Below are 24,596 nucleotides of genomic sequence, written 5' to 3' on the forward strand. Positions count from 1 at the left end.
ATCATAATCCTGTCTTGGGACTGAATCTTTGAATGAAAAGAGCATGAGAAAGAATGCAATGAAGTACAAAAGAAAATAAAATAGAATCTTAGCTCTAAAATTTGGAGTTTGGGATTATCTAAATCCCACGCCTTTAAACAGATAAGGCAGAAAGGCCTCTTATTAACATTAGTTACAATGGTCCCCATTACCACAGAACTCTACAAATCGTTAAGACTCTAAGTGACCTTCTAGAATAGTGTGTCCCAGAACATTATCTTCCTCTATCATAATGTTTGTCCCTCCCCTCGCTGGGAAGATTAATATGAAATTATTACCCTCTCTGGAAGACACGCATGTTCTACAAAGTAGCCATTTGGGAAGGGCCCAGAATATAAATGAGACAAAATCCTAGAGAACACAGGAAACTACTAACAATTTTAGGCTTAAATGAATTAAAAATTGTGCATCCCCATAGTTTGTGGCAGCTAATGCATTTTGAAGCTAGGTCTTAGTTATTAATGACTCCAGTCTAATTCTGATCCAGATGGTCATTGGTGAAGACTAAAAATCTTTATTTGCTCGAATTGTGAGAGCAGAAGCCAATCAATAGAACAGAGGCTATTTGACAGATGATAAATATATTTCTCCAAGTGTCACAACTTTGGAGTTGAGAAATGATAAAGGTTACTTAAATTACGTGAAATTCATTTCAAAATATGGGATTATGTGAGATAATTTTTAATTAGAAAATGATAGAGCCTTGCACACATACAATTCCTTTAATTTGTGCTCCATGGCTTGTGACCACAAAAAAAAATAAATTCTTATCTAGCTCCAATTCTTCTTGGAGGGGAAAACTGCCAGAGGAACCATCTGTTTTGACATTAAATAAACTGTCAATCATATTTGATTATTGGTGATTATTTATTTGTATTGAATATTGATTCTTTATTTGAACTTGATTTCATTTTAAAAGATCAAATTTTAATTTTCTAACTGAGAAATTAATTGTATTGTCACAAATTCTTTTTCATCTCTTTGTCACAACAAAACAGTTCCTTATGGGTAAATGATATGTAAGAAGACAGATTCAAACTTGAATATTGCGCGCCACTTTGGCCAAAGCAAACAATGATCAAAGATTCAAATGCAAATAAATTATAAGCCTGGCTTTTTGTTTCTTACAACTAGTGAGTCAATCACAATCCAAAATCTAGAACAAGGGAAGCCCGTTTTAAAGGGACTTCAAATATTTTCTTAATAATGGTAGTAATGCCTAATACCTTTTTCAAAACTCTAATAAAACATCATTCAAACAAACAAAAAATTTTAATTTTAAACCATGTCACTAGTCTCTTTTAGGAAAATATACTTAATAGCATTTAAAAAGAAAATAAATGATGTCCATTGTGATATATTCAGAAGAAAGAAAGTAAATTTCTAAAAGAACATCTTTAATCCCATAAAAAGGAAAACATACTAGTTTTGTACTTTCTTTAATATTATGTCGAATATTTTATCATTGATGTGATATCCACATGGGCAAATTTATACCTGGTTACTTTGGTGTAATGTTATTTTCCTAATTTTAATTTTAAAATAACTCTAAGATTTTATGTTGCATTACAGGATTATATGCTATAAATTATGGCTTCTCAAAACTATAACAACTTGGGCAGTCAGTACTGCTTATTGAAAGAGTATTTACTGTTCAAATTGCTTACAACTAACATATTTATCAACATTGTTTTTATCATAGCATCAGTCATCAGAAATATTTATTTCCATAAATCTAAATCAGCAATGCATTTTATTTTGACTTTACTGAATAAGTTAGTGTGTGTCCGTGTCTATAACTGTCCTTGTTAAAGTTACAAATTAATTGATATTTTTTGCATCTTTTTGGCTTTCTAGTTACTATATCAAGTATGCTTAATATTCCATTTGAAATCTTAATCAACCATAGCTAAATATTTATATATAAATCAGTTCACACTATTAGTTTTTAACTTAATGCATATTAATATATATTTCATCTCTTTTTTCAAATTTTATAAAGTAACATTTTTTTAAAATAATTTAAGGGGAGATATTTATTTTTAGATTTGTGATGCTATTTTATTTTACAATGAGCATATCTTTTTAAAAAAATTTTTATTTTTGGTGTTACATTCTACAGTGAGCATTGCTTTTTTAAAAAAATTAAATTCATACCTCATCATGGGGGGAAGCAATTACTAAGCAAAATGAATTATTCAGGATTTTCCCCTGATATAAGAATTATACAGCAATTAAATAAGAATGGCATGATATTAGAGAACAATGGTGAACAAATGGAATACAATTATAAGGTTATCTTCCAGAATGGCTAGGTTACAACACTATAACACGGGAATTCAATGATGTCACAAATCACCAGTGGTTTGGAGAACAACAGAATTTCAGATTAGGAACCTGCAGAACAAAAATGTGTATTCCTTTTACAGATTCTGTTGACAATGTAAGGCACTTTGACCACCAACTGAACAAACGCAAAGGAAATAAGAAACTTGTAAAACAAGATTGTCCTGTGATTTGGGGGTTTTATAACTGTAAAATTCCCAGTGTTTCTGTTAATGCTTGCAATAAAATGATAAGAAATTATTGGTAGCAGCTTTGATCCTATTGAGAGAATCCAAATGACAAAAATAAACAATTGGCAGAAAGCTAAAAATTCTATAAGGTCAGAACTCTGGAATAAAACAGTCATGCTATTTGTTTCAGGCCAGCAGATTAAATTCAATTTAAAAATAGGTAGAAAATTGAGAATAAACATTAGAGATGTCCAAAAAAATTTAATTAATTCACAAACCATTCATTTCAAAATTTGTGGTTATATGAGACCAATTCTAGCTAATTTGATGAAGATGAAAAAGATGTTTTATGGCTCAAGATAGTTTCCATTCCCCCAAAATTTATAAATATGAAATCTGGGCAGGATCTATGACCAACAGAGCCTTCTCAAAAATAATTTCTAACCTAGCCCCACTTTCATCCCTGCCTTTGGATTATTCAATGGACTTGTTTCAGCTCTATACTTGAAACATGTATAATTGAGATTTCAAACTTTGATTGGTTACTTGTACATTTTGTTTGGGGGGCCACACTCAATAGTGTTGAGGGCTTACTCCTCCTTCTGAACACAGGGATCACTTCTTGAGGTGCTGTGCTAGAAACCCAGCAGTCATATGCACCCTACCGGCTGTACTAAGACTTTTGTCCCGCTACTCATATTTGTGTGTGTGTGTGTGTGAAAAGATACATATAGGAGAGAGATGTGGACAGGTAATTTTATATTTATCAGCCCTTTAATTGAGATTTAAAAAATGAATTAAATATACTGAGATTGAAAACAAAAAAAGAAAAAGTTAGGGAAATTAAATAAATCAAATGTTGTCTAGTGTTGAGATTCTAGGAATATGCATAATGAGATATACCTGAGAAATATCCAATGAGAAATAACAATTACAAAACAAAATTATTCGGTGTTGTATTTGGAAAGTCTAGATTGAGTTTAATATTACAAACCATCAGTGATTTGGAGAAATCAAACTGAACTGTAGGTAAGAATCTTATTGAACATGATCATAGTGTAGTCTGAAGAAAATAAGGAACACATGGAAAAGGTGTTCAGGTGAGCTCATTATATTAGTTTTGATTATGCTGACTTTGAGATGCCTGAGGATATAAGTGTGATTTTTACATTAAGTAAATAGATAAATAAGTAAAATTCTAAGATGAGGTTAGTATTGAGAATTCAGAATTGGAAATATTCCTTGTAAAAAGTAGAATTTAAAACCATGAAAGTGGATGAGATTGTCTATGGAATTCATGTTGAAATGTGCCTTAGCAAAAGATGGAAGGAAATAAGAAATGGAGAAAAATTGGAGAACCTGGCAGATGTTGAGGATTGACAAAGATCTCATGGGAGAAAAGGTGTCCAACATTATATTATATAGAAATGTTACATTAAAATTTAATACTTTGCTTTTTATGTGAGTCTAGAAATAAAAAAGTGGTGGATCTATATATACCCCATAATAATAACTTTTCAAATGGAGCTGGGTCCTGTAAGGCCATTATGATCCAGGGAACTGAAATTATGTCCTCTTCCAACTGTTCAACTAAAAATCAGGCATAGAACTTTCTAATATTTTTAATGAAAGAATTCCATTTTCAATATTATCTATACACTGGTAACTTAGACTTATAATATTTTATATAGAAAAATACTGGCAAGCAACCCAAGTAGAAAAAATTTCCTGGCAATTATCAGGATTTTTTCATTTGTATCAGCCAATTTCATTCATTAATATGACCTTGAATATTCATGGAATTTGGGATTTTTCCCTGATAAGAGTACATAAAAAGCTAAAGAAGTGGAAATTTAAAGTATTATGTCACAAGACACATGATTTGTACATGGATTTGGCAGTGACCTAATTCTTTCTGGCAAACAGGTTTAAATTTCCCTTACTTATATGTCCTGGTGGTACAGAAGCTATACTCTTTTATGTATGATTAATGTATCTTTCATTTAATATTCAAAAAGCTTTTCTATGTAAATATTATCATTCCACTTTGTAAAGAGGAAAGAAAAGTTGAAGGCATTAAATACATTTCTTAAATATGCAAATCTAGGCTTTTCCCCCCAAGTTTGACTCTAATGCTCACATTTTGTACATAAAATTGTATATTCAGTAGCAGAAAAGTATGTTGAAAAGATGCTTTAAGGTGGAAAAATTTGATAAACTGAATGTAACTGCACTATTTAATGGTCACTTCAATTATCAATAAAATTTTAAGTAAAGTTAATTAATGAATATTTATCAAAGTATAAAAAGTTATTATTTAAGAAAAATATAATAATATTCTGGATACCATCTTACCACTCTTTTGCCAAATAAATTAACAAAGTTTATAGTCTGCTCTCTGCATTTCACATGATAAATTCATAAACATTTAAATTTCTGCAAAACATCCATAAAGTGTATGTTGCACCTGAACAGTGTCTGATACAAATATAAAGGAGAAAATTTTTAAAATGTGAAAAAGCTAGAAAATTAATGTTAAAAATAAAGTTGCATTGCTTAATGGTTTGTTCTCTAGGAGAAAGCTATCATTATTGAATAATTTGGCTATTACCAGCTGAGTAAAAATTCTAATCTTGTCTAAATGTGTTCCTGTTAAAAATGCTCAATTTTAGATACTATGACAATAATCACAATCATAATATTACTGAATCAATGATTATTGTCATTCAAAATCTGTTCTATGTATTTAGCTGATTTTTCAATCCCTAAAAGGATTCAATCACTGAGTTAACCTTGCTCTTAAATGCTTTCCTACTTTGAAATTTTGAACTTAATCAGATGTCTTTGCCTTTGATTCAAAAGAGTAGGTCTATCAAGCACTTATTTCAATGCTTTTCATTCAAAATGTCATTTTTATCCAATTCCAAACTGTTACAAAATACTGTAAGATTGCATTATTTCACTCATTTAGGATTTATGAACATTTAAAGAGAGTAAGGGTGATATAGAAGAAAATCAATAGTGGGATAATGAGAGACTTTAGGTCTCCCAGTACTGTTCTTGGATTTCACTTTTGATAGTAATGAGCAAAGTAGCTTTACATAATCCTCAAACCTTGCTAAACCTTGTCAAAATATTATCATGAAATTCTATCTCTTGATAAAAATTAGCTGTACCCTAGGATGCAGTTCCTTGTACATTCTGATAAAAATAATTAGCTATACCCTTATATACTTAGGCATGTTTTTTTAGTGTAGCTAGAGAGATGCAAGATTATTTCATCTAGTTCATATTTTAGACAGGTCAGTTATTGACAAATAGTTTTTTAGACTCAGCAACAACTAAGCCCTTAATGACATATACTTTATGCTAATAAAATTAGATATCTTTATTGAAAAAAATGTAACTATATTAAAGTAGATTATAAAGGTCTCAATAGACTTCTCAGAAATACCTAGATTCCAAAATGTCTAAAAGTATACACACATATATGGCAAGCAAGCAAGGTGGAATGCCTAATATACAACTGATAGGGTGGATAGGGAGTGTATGTAGCTATTTGAAGATGATGTAGCATAATTATAAAGAATGACAGATATGATCACTATGTGACATAAAGGCTAAAGACACTGAGCACAGAATGATAGGGGCCCATGTATGATCACATTAGAGGGATATTAAGACCCAAATATATTATTTTCCCAACAACAACTAAAATCAACTCATTCAAGATTTGATTCTTGACATCAGTCTTTTGTCCTGTGTATCATATTTAAGCTGCTTCAATCAGAAAAACATACATTTTTTCAATAACATTAAAAATGTCAAATTATATATATAGCATCTACAAAAACTTGAAAAAGAACTGTTCTTGCAAGAAAAGTCATATATGGTATGGTTTCTATTATTTCTCATTGTTATCTATGTTGACTAAGCTGAACTATTCCAAGTTCAGGTACTTTGCTCCTGACCATTTATATGAAACACTAATCATAAATATTCTAACCTATAATAAAATGTCAAATATTGTGGACTCTTTCCCCTAACGTTTTTAAAAACCACATCCAAATTGTCCTATTCTAGTGAAAGACAAAAACTCAGTTCTGACAGGTTCTCACTAATCTTCTAATGATTTAAAGACTGAAGTAATTCAAAAGTCCTGCATAGTAGTTATAGTTAATATTGGCTTATCACTTGTGAATTATCTGGAAATGTCATATATGTTGAGATGATAAATAACTGAAAAACACAAAAAAACTGGAGAAAAATGTATTAAGTTGCAAGGTATATATTACAGATAAATGAATAAAGACACCATTGTAAAATAGACAATATCTGGTGCAAGTATTTTAAGAACAAGAATTGTCTCCAATATGAATGTAACTTAGAGTCGTCAGTATTTTCAATGGCAGCAAATGAGTCTGAAAATCGAACAAACATGCAAAAGGTAGTTTATTTATATTGAAGCCTGAAAAGAGTTAGTCAATAGTATAGACTCAGTTTTGCTAATAATGTGGTGGAAACACACCATATTGCATCCTATTGAAGAGAAGTGGATCAAAACCATTTCTACAGCTTACCGTTCCTGTGGTGCCCAATGAAAGATGATTCATCTGTTGTGTCAGGGGGCCCATCATGTTTGCTGGCTGCATTGACATAGGATGGTCCATCGTTGGTGTAATCACAGCACCCTAAAATCACACACCATGCAAATATGAAAACTAGCTCCAACATTAGGAAACTTATAAGATAGCTAATTAGATTAAAACTAAAAATTTGACGTTTTAGTAAAAAATCAAAGTGAACTACGTGTTGTTTTCATATCCATACCATTTTGCATTAGACTAAATTTATATGATTAATGATTTCCTTTCTGATGAAGCAATTTATGTAATATTTCTGTATATGTAATATGTAAATACCTGTCAATTATCATTTAATTTTTAGTGTATTCTAGATATTATACTTATATCCTATTATTTTAAGTATAAGCATGTCTTGCTGAATATTCTTTAGCTTGGTTTGATATTTGATCAGACTTTTAGTTGATGGTATTGTTTATACATGATATATAGATAATTTATATAGGTAATACTTTTTTTTATTTTTGGCCACAGCTGGTAATGCTCAGGAGTCACTCCTAGCTATGCGCTCAAAAATCACTCCTGGCTTGGGGGACCATATGGGATGATCAGGGATCAAACCGCGGTCTGTCCTGGCTCAGCCTCATGCAAGGCAAATGCCCTACTGCTGCACCATCACTCCAGCCCATTATATAAGTAATCCTTAATCACAGCAATATGATCTATCTTTAGAAATATAAAAATGAAGCCTGGATTTTTTCTCTAGCTATCTTTAAAGAACATTCAAATCCAATAACTATACTAAAATCAGGCACAATTTTTCATTTTTATCTTCTTATCTTTTGACTTACTTTTTCATGTTTTTTTTTAAATAAAAAAAATAAAAAAAATAGAAAACTAAAATCCATTCAAATGTCAACTATTTCAACGGGTGAAAATAAAAAGCTGCCTATAGAATATGTCTTTGGGGTTATTTTAACTTTTGGAAATGCAAGAAATAATAGACATAGTGTAAAAATATGTATGTCCATATTCAGAGTTTCCATTGATAAATGAGGTGCAGTTAGTTCATATTACCTTGTTCTTCCTGTTCCCTTATTCTACTCTGCTGTCTAAATTGAGTATATTAAAAATGGAAATATATATGTATATATTTTTAAATATATAATATTTCTTATTTGGGGAGATGATGCTTCCCCGGAAATAATCAGGGTGAACCACTTTTGATGATACTCAGTAATCAGGGTAGTGAATACTAAGGCCAAAAATGCAGTACTGCTCAGGACCTTCAGAACTGGGACTACCAGAGTAACTTAGGGCATCCAGAGGCACACATAGTGATTCTGAAAGCTTCCAGGAGCATGGAGAGCCAGGGATCAAACCCAAGTCAGGTACATATGCCTTATTGTATATATTATCTCCCAACCCCAGGAGCAATATGTTTTCTAAAATATATTTATCTGTTTATCTCAACTTAAGATTCCTACAAAATTTGTTTCTATTTACTGTTATAAAAATGACCCCTCATGGGGCCAGAGCGGTGGCACAGTGGTAGGCCATTTGCCTTGCAAGTGACTGACCTAGGATGGACCATGGTTCGATCCCCTTGTGTCCCATATGATCCTCCAAGCTAGAAGCGAGTTCTGAGTGCATAGCCAAGAATAAACCCTGAGCGTCACCAGGTGTGATCCAAACGCCCCTCAAATGACCCTCAACCCAGTGCAACTCCACACTTTCTCTCATAATGTAATAATTTCTTTATGGGGTACGGAAAGTGGTACAACTGGTAGGGCATCTTTCTTGTAAAGCGCTAACCTAGGATGGACAACTGTTTGATCCCCTTGGCATTTTATAAGGTCCCCAAGCCAGGGGCGATTTCTGAGCACATAGCCAAGAGTAACCCTTGAGCGTCACCAGGTGTGGCCCCAAAACAAACAAGCAAAACAAACAAAATTTGTTTATGAATAGTTTGTTTTGTTTACTCATTTGGTTCAGATTTCAGGTGAATGACTTTTTATAGTTATTTGTATATTATATACTACATTTTATCACCACAAAAATTCTAGTTTGCGTTCAACCTCATACAATTGCCTTCTTTTATGCAATTTACTGGATGCCACTTCCTCTTTAGTCTTGTTGTGGCATACTTTAAAATTCTAGAATTGGGGCCGGGAAGGTGGCGCTAGAGGTAAGGTGTCTGCCTTGCAAGCACTAGCGTAGGACGGACTGCGGTTCGATCCCCCAGAGTCCCATATGGTCCCCCCAAGCCAGGAGCGACTTCTGAGCGCATAGCCAGGAGTAGCCCCTGAGCATCAAACGGGTGTGGCCCAAAAACCAAAAAAAAATAAATAAATAAATAAATTCTAGAATTGAGTAGAGTCTTTGAGGTTATAAACTTCCAATGTTTTATTTTATTTTATTTTATTTTAGGTTTGCAAGCACTTATGATAAAGCTTAGCATATGTAAAGATATTTGCTCTTTGCTGAGCTATATGCCCAAACTACTGATGTTTTATTTTAAAGATGATAATAGAGAAATTAAAGATATAACAAAGACTATCTAATGATTGTAAAATGATTATATATCTAAATGCTATTTTGTCTATAAACACTATTTTTCTCACTATATGACTTTTCCCATATAAGTAAATATTCTGAGAAAACAAAAGGACAGATTCAGGTTAATAATATGATTTGATTAATCAAATTAACCACAAAGGAATGTTTCTTTTTGTATTAAAAAACCCACCTTCCTGACTGTTATGACATCAGACCATCACTAATCTCTCCTCATTGGTTCATAACTTATTTATGTGAAGAGAAAAGAGAAACTGAGCCTAGATGCTTAAATGCACAGAACAGGATTTATTCATAAGGACATTAGAACTTTTGAGCTAAATAACCAGAAAAAATATTTTTCTATAGTTTTTGCAGATATATAAAATAATGCATTTGCATTGTTAAAATTTATGATGTATCTGTGAATTGATATGACAACATGCCTCTTATATGGTAAATATGATAATATAAACTTCCACTTTATTGTAATTCAGGGGTAGGTCTGGGATATCTAAGCAGAGTTGGAGGCTAATTGCAGGACCTAAGGATTCAGTGCTGTTTTATTTCTAGGTGCCCTTAAAATTTTGGAATAGCTTAACCTAGATTTGGCTGGATACAAGTAATGCACTTATCCTTAAGACCATGTTTGCAGCTTTTACATTTCTTAAACAAAAGCAACTTTTTTCAATTTTCTTAGAAAAAATAATGGTCTTCATTTTTGGTATTGTGTGTTGCAAAACCAGAATTAAATACCTTAACACATGGAAATCTTCTTAATTCATTGAAAAATAAATTACAGAATAACCCAAAGTAAAAGAAGTCCTAACATATTTTTCCAGCAAAAAAAATCTGCTTTTGACATTTTAAACCTTCACAGGTGCAACAAGACTTCAGTATTCTTCATGAACATGAGATTTAACTTCTCTTCAAGGTTGCCCCTCGGAGAATCCAACACACAGCCAACCTGTCATCATCTTAGAAACTTCTTAGGTTCTAAAAAGCCACATAAAGCCTCATTTCTCATAAATCAGAGATAAAGACAAAATTGTCTCTGATGCAGATACTTTCTGGTCTCTGTCCTAAGGGTGACCCCAGTCGTTAGTGGATGGGAGATGTACAGTTCAGTTCTTGTTTGGGATGAAATATGCAAATGAGATATCTGAGTGTGTGACAGATAAGGCAAAATCCAAGTTTGACAAGAATAGGAGGATTGAATGCCTACATTTGGAATTAATTTGGAAAGAATTATTTGAGCTCTTTAGAGAATCCTTTCAGAAAAAGTGTTTGGGGACTCATTTGATTACAGATACCACCACTGAATGCTTTTGTATATAAACCAGAAACCTGACAATCAAAAGGAAGAATGGGAAGAAATCTGTCATAATTTGGAATTGTAAATAGCAGAACTGGGTGTGGGGGGAAAACAATGTCAGGAAAAAAATACTTCTCTAGACCAGTTATTGCAAATAAGTGAACAATAAAATAAAGATTCTCCTGAGAATATATGTAAGAACAAACATTCTTATTTAGCTTCAGTGAAAATGTTCATTGAATAAGGAATTGTGACAGCCATTTAAGAACATAAAGTCTTTTATAGTACCAGGCACTGGAAAAAAATAAATTTTATGTTGAACATAATATATTGGAACCTTGTGAATAAACAGGTTTCTTACAGTATTTTTTAGGGACAGAACTTAAAAAGTTTATATTAACAATGGATGGTATTTTTGCCACTTTATTCAGTGTACATTGTAGAGTTTCCTTTGTGTTGACACACAGAGATATAAGAAAAAGAAAGAAAGAAAACGGAAAAGCACAAACTTGCAGTTGTTAAGGCAAAACTCGCCCTCAACCATGAGCATGCTTCATTAAATATACTGTCAAAATCATTCCTATCCAATGAATTCAAGCCATATACTGAAGAGTGTTTTCTGACAGATGTTGCCAACACATTAAGGGTAATTTCATTTACTGCAAATGTATAGAACATTCTGTCTGCTGGAGCTCACTTGGCAATGGCAAAGCAAAAGGAAACAGATTTTTCATTTTAGCTTCTCCGGATGTCTGGATTTGTTCAATGTTTAAGCTGTAGTGAAAAATACCATAACATGCTATAATTCCACTAGAAAGCACAATGACCAAAGAGCTGATGGGAATGTCTGTTCTATTTTAGCCACTGTCTTTTAAAAAAAAATAAAGAGTTACTTCCACTTAAGATATGTAGGATGGATCTTGTCACCCAGTTCTAAAGCAATTGTTTTCAACGGGAATTCAGGAAAGTTTTCAAAGTTCAGGAATGAAAATAAATAAAGTTGCCTTAAAGCCAGTAAAGCATTTGGGTAATTAATCTTCTGGCAATATTTGATTGTTTGGTTTTTTTTTTTTATGCCCTACCCAGCAGTGCTCAGATGGGAGTGCTTAGTGGTCCATGAATTGCTGGGAATTGAACTTGGGCCTCCCATAAGCAAAAACTGTGCTCCAGCCAGTTAAACATTTCTCCAATTCCTTCTGCCAATGTTTGAAAAAAAATTTCAAGTCATTACAATTCTTTTAAGATTTTAATTTTCCAGTTAAAACATATAATCTTGGCAAATAAGGAACAATCTATGGATCTCTCCTGTCTTAAACATGCATATCTGAGATAAAATGCCAGGATAGGGAGAAGACTCATTCATACAGGGGTCCTCAAACTTTTTAAACAGGGGGCCAGTTCACTGTCCTTCAGACTGTTGGAGGGCCAGATTATAGTAAAAACAAAAATTATGAACAAATTTCTATGCACACTGCATTTATCTTATTTAGAAGTGGAGAAACAAAATGGGAATAAATACAATATGTGGCCCGCGGGCCGTAGTTTGAGGACCATTGTGAGTATTTATCTGACTGTCATTCATAATATTCTTATGATTGTCAGTATTCTAGACCAATTATTTTCCAAGCAGCAGACAAATAATTTGGAGCTCGGTGGTCAGGGTATTTGGAATCAATGTTTTAACAAGCTCTCCAGTTAATTCTGATGCATGTAAAATTGAGAAATCTGATTTGACTATAGTGTACATTCTACAAGCCAATATCACAATTTGTTAGTACAATTAGCTTTATTTTAACTATAAAATAAAACAGATATTTGTTTTAATAATATACTTTAAATAAGTTATGTAATAAAGCATAAAACTTTGCATAAACATCACCTTATTCCACAGAAACCAAGCAAGTCTGCCATTTTTATCAGCTGAACCTGGACTTACTGCATGTAAAACATGAGCAACAACTCGCCCTCCCGAGCAACAACTTTTTAAGTATTGTTTCTTTTTTTTTATGTGACTACTCCAGGTCTAAATATGATAATCTGACACATTTCTAGTGGTTTGGTATGGTTTATGTCATAACACACTTGAGAATACTATTTAAAATCTTAGAGTTGTAAAGTTAGTACAATGGAGAAAGCATTTTCCTTGCACATATTTAGTCTGAGTTCAATCTTGAGCAATGCCTATGGTCCCCCAAGCACCATGAAGAGTCATTCCTGAGTGTTCCGAGTCATGTTCCGAGTGTCATAGGATGTGATCCAAAAACAAACATAAAAGAAAGGCTATAGAATAAGTGAAAAAAAAATAAATAGGACAGGCACCTAAAGAAAGTGACTCAATGGAACACACTTAATTTATAAGTCTGAGGCTCCATGTTTATTTTATTTTGGCACTGCCTTATATCAATAAATGTGACCGAGGCAACTATGAGATTACAATCTCTGGAGGACCACAATCAACTGTGCATTTTGAATTAGTATAAAATGAAATGAACATCCTTCATCACAATGGAATACTATGCAGCCATCAGGAAAAATGTGTCATGAAATATTCCTATGCATGGATGGACATGGAAACTATTATGCTGAGTGAAATGAGTTAGAGGGAGAGAGACAGACACAGACTAGTCTCATTTATCTGTGGTATTTAAGAAAAATAAAAGACAGTATGTTAATAATACCCAGAGACAAGAGAGATGAGGGTTGGAAGGACTGGCCCACGATATGAATCTTACCACAAAGAGTGGTGAGTTCATCAGATAAACAACTACACTAACAACTATCATGACAATAAAATTGAATGAGAGAAATAGAATGCAAGTTTTGAAGACAGGCAAGGGGTGAGTGTGGAGGGAGATGAGGGCCTTGGTGGTGGGAATTTTGCACTGGTGAAAGGGGTTGTTCTTTTTTATAACTGAAACCCAACTACAACATATTTGTAATCATGGTGCTTAAATAAAAATATGTTTTAAAAAATCCCTCATGCTTAGATATATTTATTAATTCTTAACTTTTCTGATAAATTTTCAACCAACTAAAGGAGCCTTTCAAATTTTGTAATAAAATGAGTTTTCAAATATTGCAGTGGTTTTAATACTATGTCTTATCAAACATATCTACCCTTATTTTTATTTCAACCACCCTGTTCTTAATGAGATCTAAAATTCACTTGAAGTAAAAAGATGTCCTAAGGCTACAATAGTATATTTTAGATATTGTTAGAATTTTTAGAAGTATGTTCTGTACACAAATAATGTTTAATTAGGAATGATTTTACAATGTATGGTGAGAACTTGGCAATATCCAGTGACAATTTGGTTGCTCATTGGGGTAAGCCAAATTTACTATAATACCAGATTTACCAACTTCACTATAATACACAGAGCATTTCATCACCAAAATAATTAACTGTTTTTGCAAAGTTTTAGAAAACTAAGTCTGGACATAGAAATATCAACAAGCAATATTAGTATAAAATGTGAAAGATTTAAACTTTCCAGTAATTGGAAACTAGCACAACCTTGCCATCTATTTTCTGCTATCTGAAAGGAAAAATTATATATTGCTTCAAAGATCTAAAAGCTAATTTTAGTTCTGTGCTGAGATCATATTTTTGATATGACCAGATTATTTTTAATATATATATACATATATATAATTACTTTAGCACAGCAGTGGTCACAAAATTGTTCATGTTTGACTGTCGAAGAATGTATACCAGTCTTTACCACTACAAATTTACCACCACCAATATCCCATTTTTCCACCCACCCACTCTCCACACACCTGCCTCAGGGATAGGTATTTTACTTCTCTCTCTCTGTCATTCTCTCTCTGTCTCTCTCTTTCTCTCTCTTTCATTTTTTGACACTCTGGTTTTTACTATTGCTAATGAATAGGTACTATGCATATCGCTTTATTTCCTTTCAGCACCCAGATCTTGTCCAGAATGATCAATTCCAACTATTATTGCCACATGGACCATTTACTAGCCTAACTGCATTCACCATTTTTTTTTTTTTGTGGTTTTTGGGTCACACCCGGCGGTGCTCAGGGGTTACTCCTGGCTCCATGCTCAGAAATTGCTCCTGGCAGGCACAGGGGACCATATGGGACGCTGGGATTCGAACCGATGACCTCTTGCATGAAAGGCAAACGCTTTACCTCCATGCTATCTCTCCAGCCCCACATTCACCATTTTTTTGTAAAAAAAATTTCCTACTATGGATTTGTCCTCTTTTTTTTTTTGTTTGTTTGTTTTTTTTTGTTTTTTGGGCCACACCCGGCGGTGCTCAGGGGTTACTCCTGGCTGTCTGCTCAGAAATAGCTCCTGGCAGGCACGGGGGACCATATGGGACACAGGGATTTGAACAAACCACCTTTGGTCCTGGATCATCTGCTTGCAAGGCAAACACCGCTTTGCTATCTCTCCGGGCCTGGATTTGTTCTCTTGATCTTCATCTCAATTGTCCCTGGATGATATAACCAGATTTTTAAAGATCTTGGATGTAAACTATTTAACTCACTAAAGTGACAAATTAATTATTTGACACTCAATGACTATATGAATGTTTTTATTTATATTTATATTATAAATGTGGTTTACAAATTTTTTGTAAATGTGACTTCTCAGAATTGGGTTTCTTTCCTAAATTTCGACGGAATTAGATTAAGCAGGCACATTGTTTAGACTGCCAGCTAAAGATATGTTGTTATGCTCTCTGGTATAATGTCTACAAGGAAATTTTTCATTGATGTATGGTAAATATATTCCAATTTTCTAGCTAAAGAACACTGTTTAAATATTAAGGCTTTCTCTTTTACCCTTATACATGAATGATTTGGAGTAATTTTTTAATCAATTACCATTAGTTGGAAATTGTTCAAAAATAAATAATATTGATATCCCAAAAATAATTCATGATATTAAAAGTCACTACAACCCAATTAGTTTTATCCAAGGAGACCCCTTTAAAAGAATTTTAATTGTATACTGTGTCTATTCAAATTACTGGTTAAGTACCCATGTATTCAAGAGTGCCATTTTGAATAAGAATGTAAAGTAAACATGTCACATTGAAGAATTTCTCCACAAAGCATGTACATAGACAATTAGGATACACAACAATACTTCTCCAATCCTTTAAAACAGTGTTTCTTAGAGAAAGAAATACTGCCAGCTAGCAGAGGGGTGAGGAACATTAGTAGTCTTGGTGCAATCAGGGATCAATGGGCATTGTTTTCTGAAAAAGGGGGAGTAGTTCAAATAAATATGCAAACCCCTGCTTTAGAATTTATGATAGATTTAATTAAATTTGTTTATCAGTGATTTGTGAATATTTTCAATTAGTTTATTCTGAATTATAGTATAGCAGAATGGAATTCAAAGTTGCTATGTTATTGAAGGAAAGTTGAATATTGGAAGACTTTGGGGACCAATAGTCAAATGGTTTTGACAGATGTAATGAATTTCAGTATAAAATCTTCATACTTGGCTAAAATTATTAAATATATTTCATTATACATGCAGTTTACTCTATTATTTATATTCACATTTAATACTAATGATTTCATAGTTACTAATCTAATGCAAAATGTTCCTAGAAAGATTTCTGGTCCTCTTCTGTAAATTTGATGAATTCAGCAATAAGCAGTTGATTCACATTTGATAGCCTTCAATTTCAACCCCATAATACATAACTCTCTGTTAAGAAGATATACCACATATCAATATAAGTTCCATAGTAACCCGTGTGACATGAAGGAATAACACTATATGAAAAACAAAATATGCATTGGACTCTTCAATTAACAGAGAAACTACAGTATTAACCTTCCTTAAATGTGTATAGTTATATGGTTCTATTTGAGAAAATCTCCCAAACTAAATAATGAATATCACTAATCCATTATATTACCAAATAAATGGTTTAATCACAATAGATTATCACAAAAGATATCAAATTCCTTACTTATAAAGACACAGAAAACCCTTATTAAAGACATACTGAATATATGACATAATAGAAAATTGTGCTAGAGATAATAAAATAGATCCAAGTGAATCATTTTCCATCTAGGCAGTTACATAAACATATAAAAATATATGTATATCATTTTAAAGATATAAAGAACAGAACTTATTTTCTTATTTCCTATTATTCTAACAGAAAAAATAAGTGAAACTGCATTAAATTGCTTAATATATAAAAGTACAAAATATATTTTATAGCTAATTTAGCATCTTAAGTATTTTATTATAAAAATGTTACATTTCATGACATGGATATTACAGATACTAGCAATGACTATTGTAAAATACAGTGTTAGAGGTGTTTTAGGCAAAATAGGACAATTCAAAAGGGGGATTAGGTGGCTGGAGCAATAGTACAGTGGACAGGGCGTTTGCTTTCCACACAGCTTCCTGTTTGATCCCTAGCATCCCACATGGTTTCTTGAGCCAGTCAGGAGTGTCTTTTGAGCTAAGAGGAGTAACCCCTGATTATCACATGGGGGTACAAAAATGAAATAAAAAATGGGTCAATATATTCTCTATTAAAATTTTCTTTATTCAGATATCCTTAGGAGTGCAAGAAAAGTATGAACATACACAAGGCCTTCAAATCTATTTGAAGAACTTTCTGAATGATGACTCATCCTTCTCTAGACTATCTTGCTCTCTCACCCTGATGTTTAGGCTGGGGTGCTTTGTATCAATAGTATCTTTATGAGCAGAGCATGCTTTGATCAGTGGTGCATTCTATGTATCATTGACCCAGATTCTTTTTCATTTGTCTCTTTCTCCTCTTTTTTCTTTCATAGCTTCCTATTAATTTTCTAATGATACTGAAATCTACTATACTGTCTGACACAGATAGGTTGTGAAAACTGTAAGATGAGTAAATGACAGGTACCCATCAACAAAGGCTTCTATGACTTTAAAGAATGAAAAAAAAATTTTGCAGTCTCTATAAGAATACCCATAACATTTTAAAAAAATACATTAAACACTCCTGAAATTCAGATTAAACAATAATTTTACACAATTTGATTAGGTAAAGCAATTCTTAGGGAAAAAGTAGGTTGGGAAGAATAACTTCCCCCAAATTCAAACTGTACTAGTCATTAGAACATTATGGAATGGATGGGGGCCAGAGAGATAGCACAGTGGTAGGGCATTCACTTTGCACACAGCAGATACAGGACCCAATCCTGGCATCTCAAATGGTTTCCTGTGCCTACTAAGAGCAATATCTGAGCCCAGAGCCAGGAGTAATTCCTGAGAGCTGCCGGTGTGACCAAAAAAACAAAAAACAAAACAAAACAAAAACAAAACATTATGGTATTGGAATAAGTACAGAGCCTCTGATCAATATAATAGATTAAAATATCCCAAACACCATCAAATGCATGATCACTTTTTCTTTGATAGAGAAACAAGAAGTGAAAGGTAGAGCAAAGAAAGTCTTTTCAATAATTATGAAAAATAAAACAATTTTTTACACACTGAAGTGATATCAAATTAAATTGCATTAAATATCATAGTATCAATTCTGCACTATCAAAGTACAAAAAGGAAAATGTGAAAACTATCCAGGATGTTGAATGTAAAGTCGTCTTCAATGATGAAACAACACTAAACAATCAAGTGAAAATAAAGATAAGCAAATAAGATTACATTAAACAAAGAAACTTCTTTACCTCAAGGAAACAATAACCAGTATTTAAAGACTGCCTATGTATCAGAAATCATTTACCCAACACTCATCTGATAAGAGTTTAATAGCAAAGATATATATTATATTATATATATGTATATATATAAAGAACTAGTTGAACATCCAATAAAAAGGCATCCAACCTCATAAAAAATGGGCAAAAGAGATTAACAGAAACTTTCTCACAAAAAAATACAAAGGGATAAAAGCACATAAAAATGCTTCAAATCACTAATCTTCAGTTAAATACAGATTAAAATGACAATGAGATATTTCAGACTACTGGCACACATCAAAAAGAACAAAAACCAAAAATGACAAGTGCTGGTGTGGATGTTGGGAAAAAAGGAGTTTTCTTTCATTCACTGCTGGTTTGGAATGTGCAATGCTCCAGGCTTTTGTGAAAACAATGTGAACATACCTCAAAAAATCAAAATTGAGTCTCCAAATGACTCAGCATTACTGCTCCTGGAAATATGCCGTAAGGGCCCAAAATAACAAAAAAAAAAAAAAAAGTTGCAGAATAAAGGCATCTGAAGATGCAGATAAATGGCTCCTGTGCTCATTGTAACACCATTCACAATAGCCAGAATCTGGTAACAACCGTGAGAACAGACAAGTAGATAAAAACCAACAAAAATACCCCACAAAAACATGGTATACTGAAAAATGAAGTCATGCTCATATATGGATGAAAATGGAGAGTATTTTGCTCTTATTATGTAAAAAAATCAAAGGGAGAGCATTAGACATAAAATTATGACGCTCATTGGTGGAATATAATAAAACCTTCAATATGGTAATAATACTAAAGACAACAGAGATGAGGGTCATGAGGACTGGTTCACGGTAAGAATATTGCCATAAAGAGGGATCTGTATGTGCAGTTATTGCAGAAATGGGGCACTATGATAATGATAGTTGGAAATGACAACTATAAGCAAAAATTGAAGCTGAGAGTAGGAAAATTGATATGCATGTAAGAACTTTAGTAGTAATATTGCAAACCACAGTGCTTAAAAGGAAAAAGAGAAAAAAAAGATAGGGAGAGAATATGTAGAGAGAGAAAAAAAATATCCACCATAGATAGAAACAGGCAAGAGGAAGGCAGGAAGGAAACTGAGGATATTGGTGGTGAGAAATAGGCATTGGAGAAGGGATGAGTGTTGGAACATTGTATGACTGTAACTTAATCATGAACAACTTTGTACATGTATATCTCCCAATGATTCAATTAGATTTTTTCAAAAAAATATATAAAATAGGGGCTGGAGCAGTGACACAAGCAGTAAGGCATCTGCCCTGAGCTTGCTAGCATAGGACGGACTCTGGCATCCCATGTCCCATATGGTCCCCCAAGCCAGGAGCTATTTCTGAAAGCATAGCCAGGAATAACCCCTGAACATCACCGGGTGGGGCCGAAAAACCAACATATATATAATAAATTTGATCAAACAACAAATTCCATGCACAACTGTGACAAAAACAGCTAATAGAAAATATAGACCTCACTTTATTTTACAACAGAATGATGTTTAAAATATATTCCTTTACTTTTGTTGCTTTGGATTTATCGTGATGTTCTTAGACCACTGCCAGCTAGCTTGTCATTCTTGTGATTTAATCTATGAGAATTGCAGGATTCTTAAACTCACTAACTACTTAAGAAACTTTAACTTCAGAGTTCATTACATGATTTCCTTCTATGAAAAGATCATGCATACCTGACTAACTGCTGTAAAAGTTTTGTTTACATATCACATCTAGAGTCCACTTCCACAATGCAGCATAAACTAATTTATTAGGATTATTCTTACTCTGTTTACATACATATATATCTGCCTAGGTTTTATTTTTAATCAAATCTTGCCATGTGAGTAAAAGGAACTATTTATTCATTTGTACAGGAACTACTTATATTTTGTAGTTCAATGTAGAGAAACTTTGAATGCCTGCCAAAAGAAATAATTCTGGACTAGTCTTCTTCCAAAAGATAAGAAAAAAGGGGTTCCCAGCAGATGTCTGAATATTTATGGGCAACATCCTTTTGCCTAATAGAATGTTTATCTCACTTTAACTAGCACTCAGGACTGTGAATTGTCATAAATATTCTCATTAAAAATGTCTTCCTACTAAAAAATAGTCGTAAAACAACAGCTGCAAATCATGTTCAAGGTCTTGCTGGATCTTACTGCTGAAGGTATCTGGGAAATAATTTCTCAAGTGACCAGAGAAATGAAGAAGAAAAGGTGCCTGTTATATAAAACTTATGGCCATTGTCTATGGAGTAAATTGCTTAACTATGTCACAAGGCGCATTTCTTCTGTCTATTACTAAGGGAAATAGCTATTCCTTATCCTGCAATTTGCTACAAAATGCACTTTATTTTGTAGGTCCTCAGAGGATATTTCTGTGCTATTTGGATTCTTCAAGGTATTTATAGAAATTTGCCTGTTTATATTTGGCAACTTAACGAGAACTAAGGATATAGGTGTTAAGCCACAATTCCTATTTAAAAAAAAAACTTGACTTAAAAAAGCAAAAGAAATACACTTTTTAGTAGTACCTTTCTCACTCATATGTCTCAAATTTTATAAAACCTATTGCCACTGTATTTTGTAACCTAGTGTTGATATAATTCTTAGAATTTATGCAGCAGATATCAATTAAAATATTTTATGATATGTAAATGTAGGTCCATATGCCTGAGGCTGCATAATAGGTGACAGTAAAGGTAGCTTTGTGTTTCTATTCTCTAGGTCTACTGTAAATTTTGCCAGAAGCTTACTTAGATCTTCTATTACAATTTAACTTTTATGTTCTTTTTCCTATACAGCAAGATTATATTAGTATTTTTACTCTTTCTTGAAGCTAACAGAATGACGCTTAAAACTGGATTTTTTTCAGTGCTTTAGAAGAATAATCTGGAACTTAATACAAAATCTCAGGTGCAGTCACAGACCCATCTTGCAAGTTTGCTTCAAAAAAATATAATCTCAGTGGAAGCATAGTTATGGACATGCTTGATAAGTTTTTAATGTGTTTTTTATGTTTTTCCATGACTTTGATGGAATAGGTTTTGTACTGTAATTCTCCTATAAAAATTATTTTTTCTTAACTATTGGACGTACCTTTTACAGTTCTCATCTGAGATTTTAGTTATTCATATAATCAATCATATTATGACCATAAATATTTTCCTTGTAAAAAATTATAGCCAGTACTATAGTTCAGTTCCTCAACTGCTTCCATGAAGTTTTTTTTTTTTTTTTACCAAAAATCTACTTTACCAAAACATTTGTTTTCTTTCCTGTGACATATTTTTAATGACATGTTCTTATGGCAACCTACAGGCTTAACTTCTATTCTTTACAAATATCTTCTAATTTTCCAATTGAAACAAATATTATTCTAATAAACTGTTAAAAGATATGCTATTTGCTTGTCATATAAAATAATTCAACTTCTAAATATTTTAAGTTCATATATATACCATAAATATATGTGGCTCAGAAGGTGTTAGAATTAAAATTACTTTGTAATTTGTATAGAAATACTTTGTATTTCTAATTGCTAGATCCCAGCAAACTCAATAAAAAATATAATTCTCAGTTGCCTTGACAATTTTTCTCACTGACTAGCCCAAACTTTCCACTTTTTTACTCTGTATTCTCAGGTGTATCAAAGTAATCACGAACCTTGCTATTTTTTTTTCTCTTTTATCTCCCGAGCATATTTCTTTTGTCTGTAGAATCTTGGACACTATAAAAATTTTAGATCATGTTTACCTCTCTTTCTCGCTTATTCATCATAATAAATCAGTCATCAAGCTTTGCAAGAGCTACAGCTTACATATCTCGGAATCGTCTTTCATTGTAATGCTACTGGCTAGCATGAATGTGCCACCATATCTTGTTTGGACACAAGGACTTCCTTGTGGAAGTCTTCCTTTTGGTCTACTTCTCTCAGCCAATTATTTTAAACAATCTAGACACAAATGATTGGTTTCCATAATGTAAATTCTGTTTTAATTTTTTGAGAGAATTGAGAAAAAATCTACATTCCCCTCACTTCTTTTTTTTTTTTTTAAACACCTTGATTACATACATGATTGAGTTTGGGTTTCAGTCATGTAAAGAACGCCACCCATCACCAGTGCAACATTCCCACCACCAATGTCCCAAGTCTCCCTCCTCCCCACCTAACCCCTGCCTGTACTCTAAACAGGCTCTCCATTTCCCTCATATATTTATTTAATTATAGACATAGTATTTTTGCTAATTAGGAGCCTGTGCAAGATTGTTAAGATTTTGAAAATGGTGAAGGACATCTTAAAAAGACCATGTAACAGTGTGGTGATTGAAGAAGCAATGAACTTTATGATTTAAATAAGTGGTGGTATTTCTACCCTGAATCTAAGCAGTGTAGTTTGGGATTAGAACTGGCAGTAGTACCCCGTTGAGCTATGTAATAGAAACTCTGTAAGTTGTTTATTAATATTCTGTATTTTTAATCTCAATATTACTTTTTCTATAACAACTCTACATATGAAATAAAATCTATGCTAATTTTGATGTATCTAATTTATTTTTGAAGACAAAAGCGCTGAGAAATAAAACCAATTATATTTTATTAAAAACATTCCACCACAATATTATTATTTCCTACAAATATTTTTCAAAACATGTTCTATTTTTGGTGGGGGGAGCATATTTGACAATGCTCAAAAATTACTCTTGGTCCTGTGCTCTAGGATTACTCCTGGCAGGGCTCCAGGGGCCATATATGGTGCCAGGGATCAAACCCAGGGTGGCCTTTTGCAAGAGAAGCATGATACTTGCTGTACTATCTCTGGCCCTAAACAAATATTTGTGGGTCTATTTAGTGGTAGTCAAATTCTAAGATATTCATCATCATATGGCCTTAATAAAATGACATTTTTATAATGCCTCTCAAAACTTCCGTAAAATAAAAACTCACAGAGCTTTGAATATATTAAATATAATGCAAACATGTTTTTTCCTAACCTTTCAACCATTCACTGAAATTAAACTGTTGTATTCAAGCTATTCAAGAGAAAAATAATCAGAATCCATTTCCCCTTTTACTTTTTTCTCCTGCCTTTTTCTCTTCGCATACCTTTCTTTTTTTACAGATTATATGTGTGATAGGCAGGGAAATGAATGTTCAGCAAAATCAGTCTATTTGGCTAGCATCCGAGGTTTTCAACATATACTTTTGCTTTATTTCACGCAAGAACAAGCCTGAAATCATCTGCCTGCCAAGAACTACATCCTTCATTCCCGTTATGAAGATACAAACCCCAATACCTCATCATTAAAAGGCAATCTTCAAAGGGACATTGTTTTTGCTTATCCCCATTTTGACAGATGTTTTATATCATCTACCTCCACATGTTAGCTCATCTGTAAGGGACAACCCACTCTTTGCAGCCAGCTGTGGAAATAGCCTCAGTGTCATATGTGGCCACACTCATTCCATTCTTCTGACTTCACCAAAGACCACATCCAAGAGAAGGAAAAACAAACAGTCCTGATAACTTCCTGCAAACATTTCCAGGGCAGGAGGTAGACCCACTTTAGAAAAGAGCTCTTTACAGAATATGTAAGAAAAGAAAGGCAAGTTTACTTGAAATACTCAAATGTCACCAAGTTAGCCAATTGGGGTAATCCCTAGATTAAGGAATAATGAAGCAAGATTGACTGTGGGTAGAATTCAGCTAAAAACATCTGGTTGACTCAAAACTCCTTCAATTAGCTAGGACATGTATCCATCTATCATTTCTTTCCCTTTGATTGTAAAAAGTTCCCACAAAGAAATGTTTATAACATATCATCCAATTCTTTGAAAT

At 32.8% G+C, this 24,596-nt stretch overlaps 1 protein-coding gene across 3 annotated transcripts in view; it reads right to left on the reverse strand.

Moving 5' to 3' along the window:
• RBMS3 (RNA binding motif single stranded interacting protein 3) overlaps nucleotides 1–24,596 on the reverse strand; it is an 835,235-nt gene that overhangs the window by 56,533 nt on the left and 754,106 nt on the right. For 2 of the 3 annotated variants that reach the window (XM_049766066.1, XM_049766065.1), the window contains exons 11-12: nucleotides 7,136–7,246; nucleotides 1–26 (exon numbers count right to left, since the gene is read on the reverse strand). The exon at nucleotides 1–26 is cut by the window's left edge and continues 22 nt beyond it. In XM_049766066.1, the coding sequence (XP_049622023.1) occupies nucleotides 1–26; nucleotides 7,136–7,246 (137 nt within the window). The remainder of the gene's footprint in view (nucleotides 27–7,135; nucleotides 7,247–24,596) is intronic. The other variant, XM_049766067.1, reaches the window with a different exon arrangement.

The sequence above is a fragment of the Suncus etruscus genome, chromosome 20, assembly GCF_024139225.1.
Source record: "Suncus etruscus isolate mSunEtr1 chromosome 20, mSunEtr1.pri.cur, whole genome shotgun sequence".
NCBI lineage: Eukaryota > Metazoa > Chordata > Mammalia > Eulipotyphla > Soricidae > Suncus > Suncus etruscus.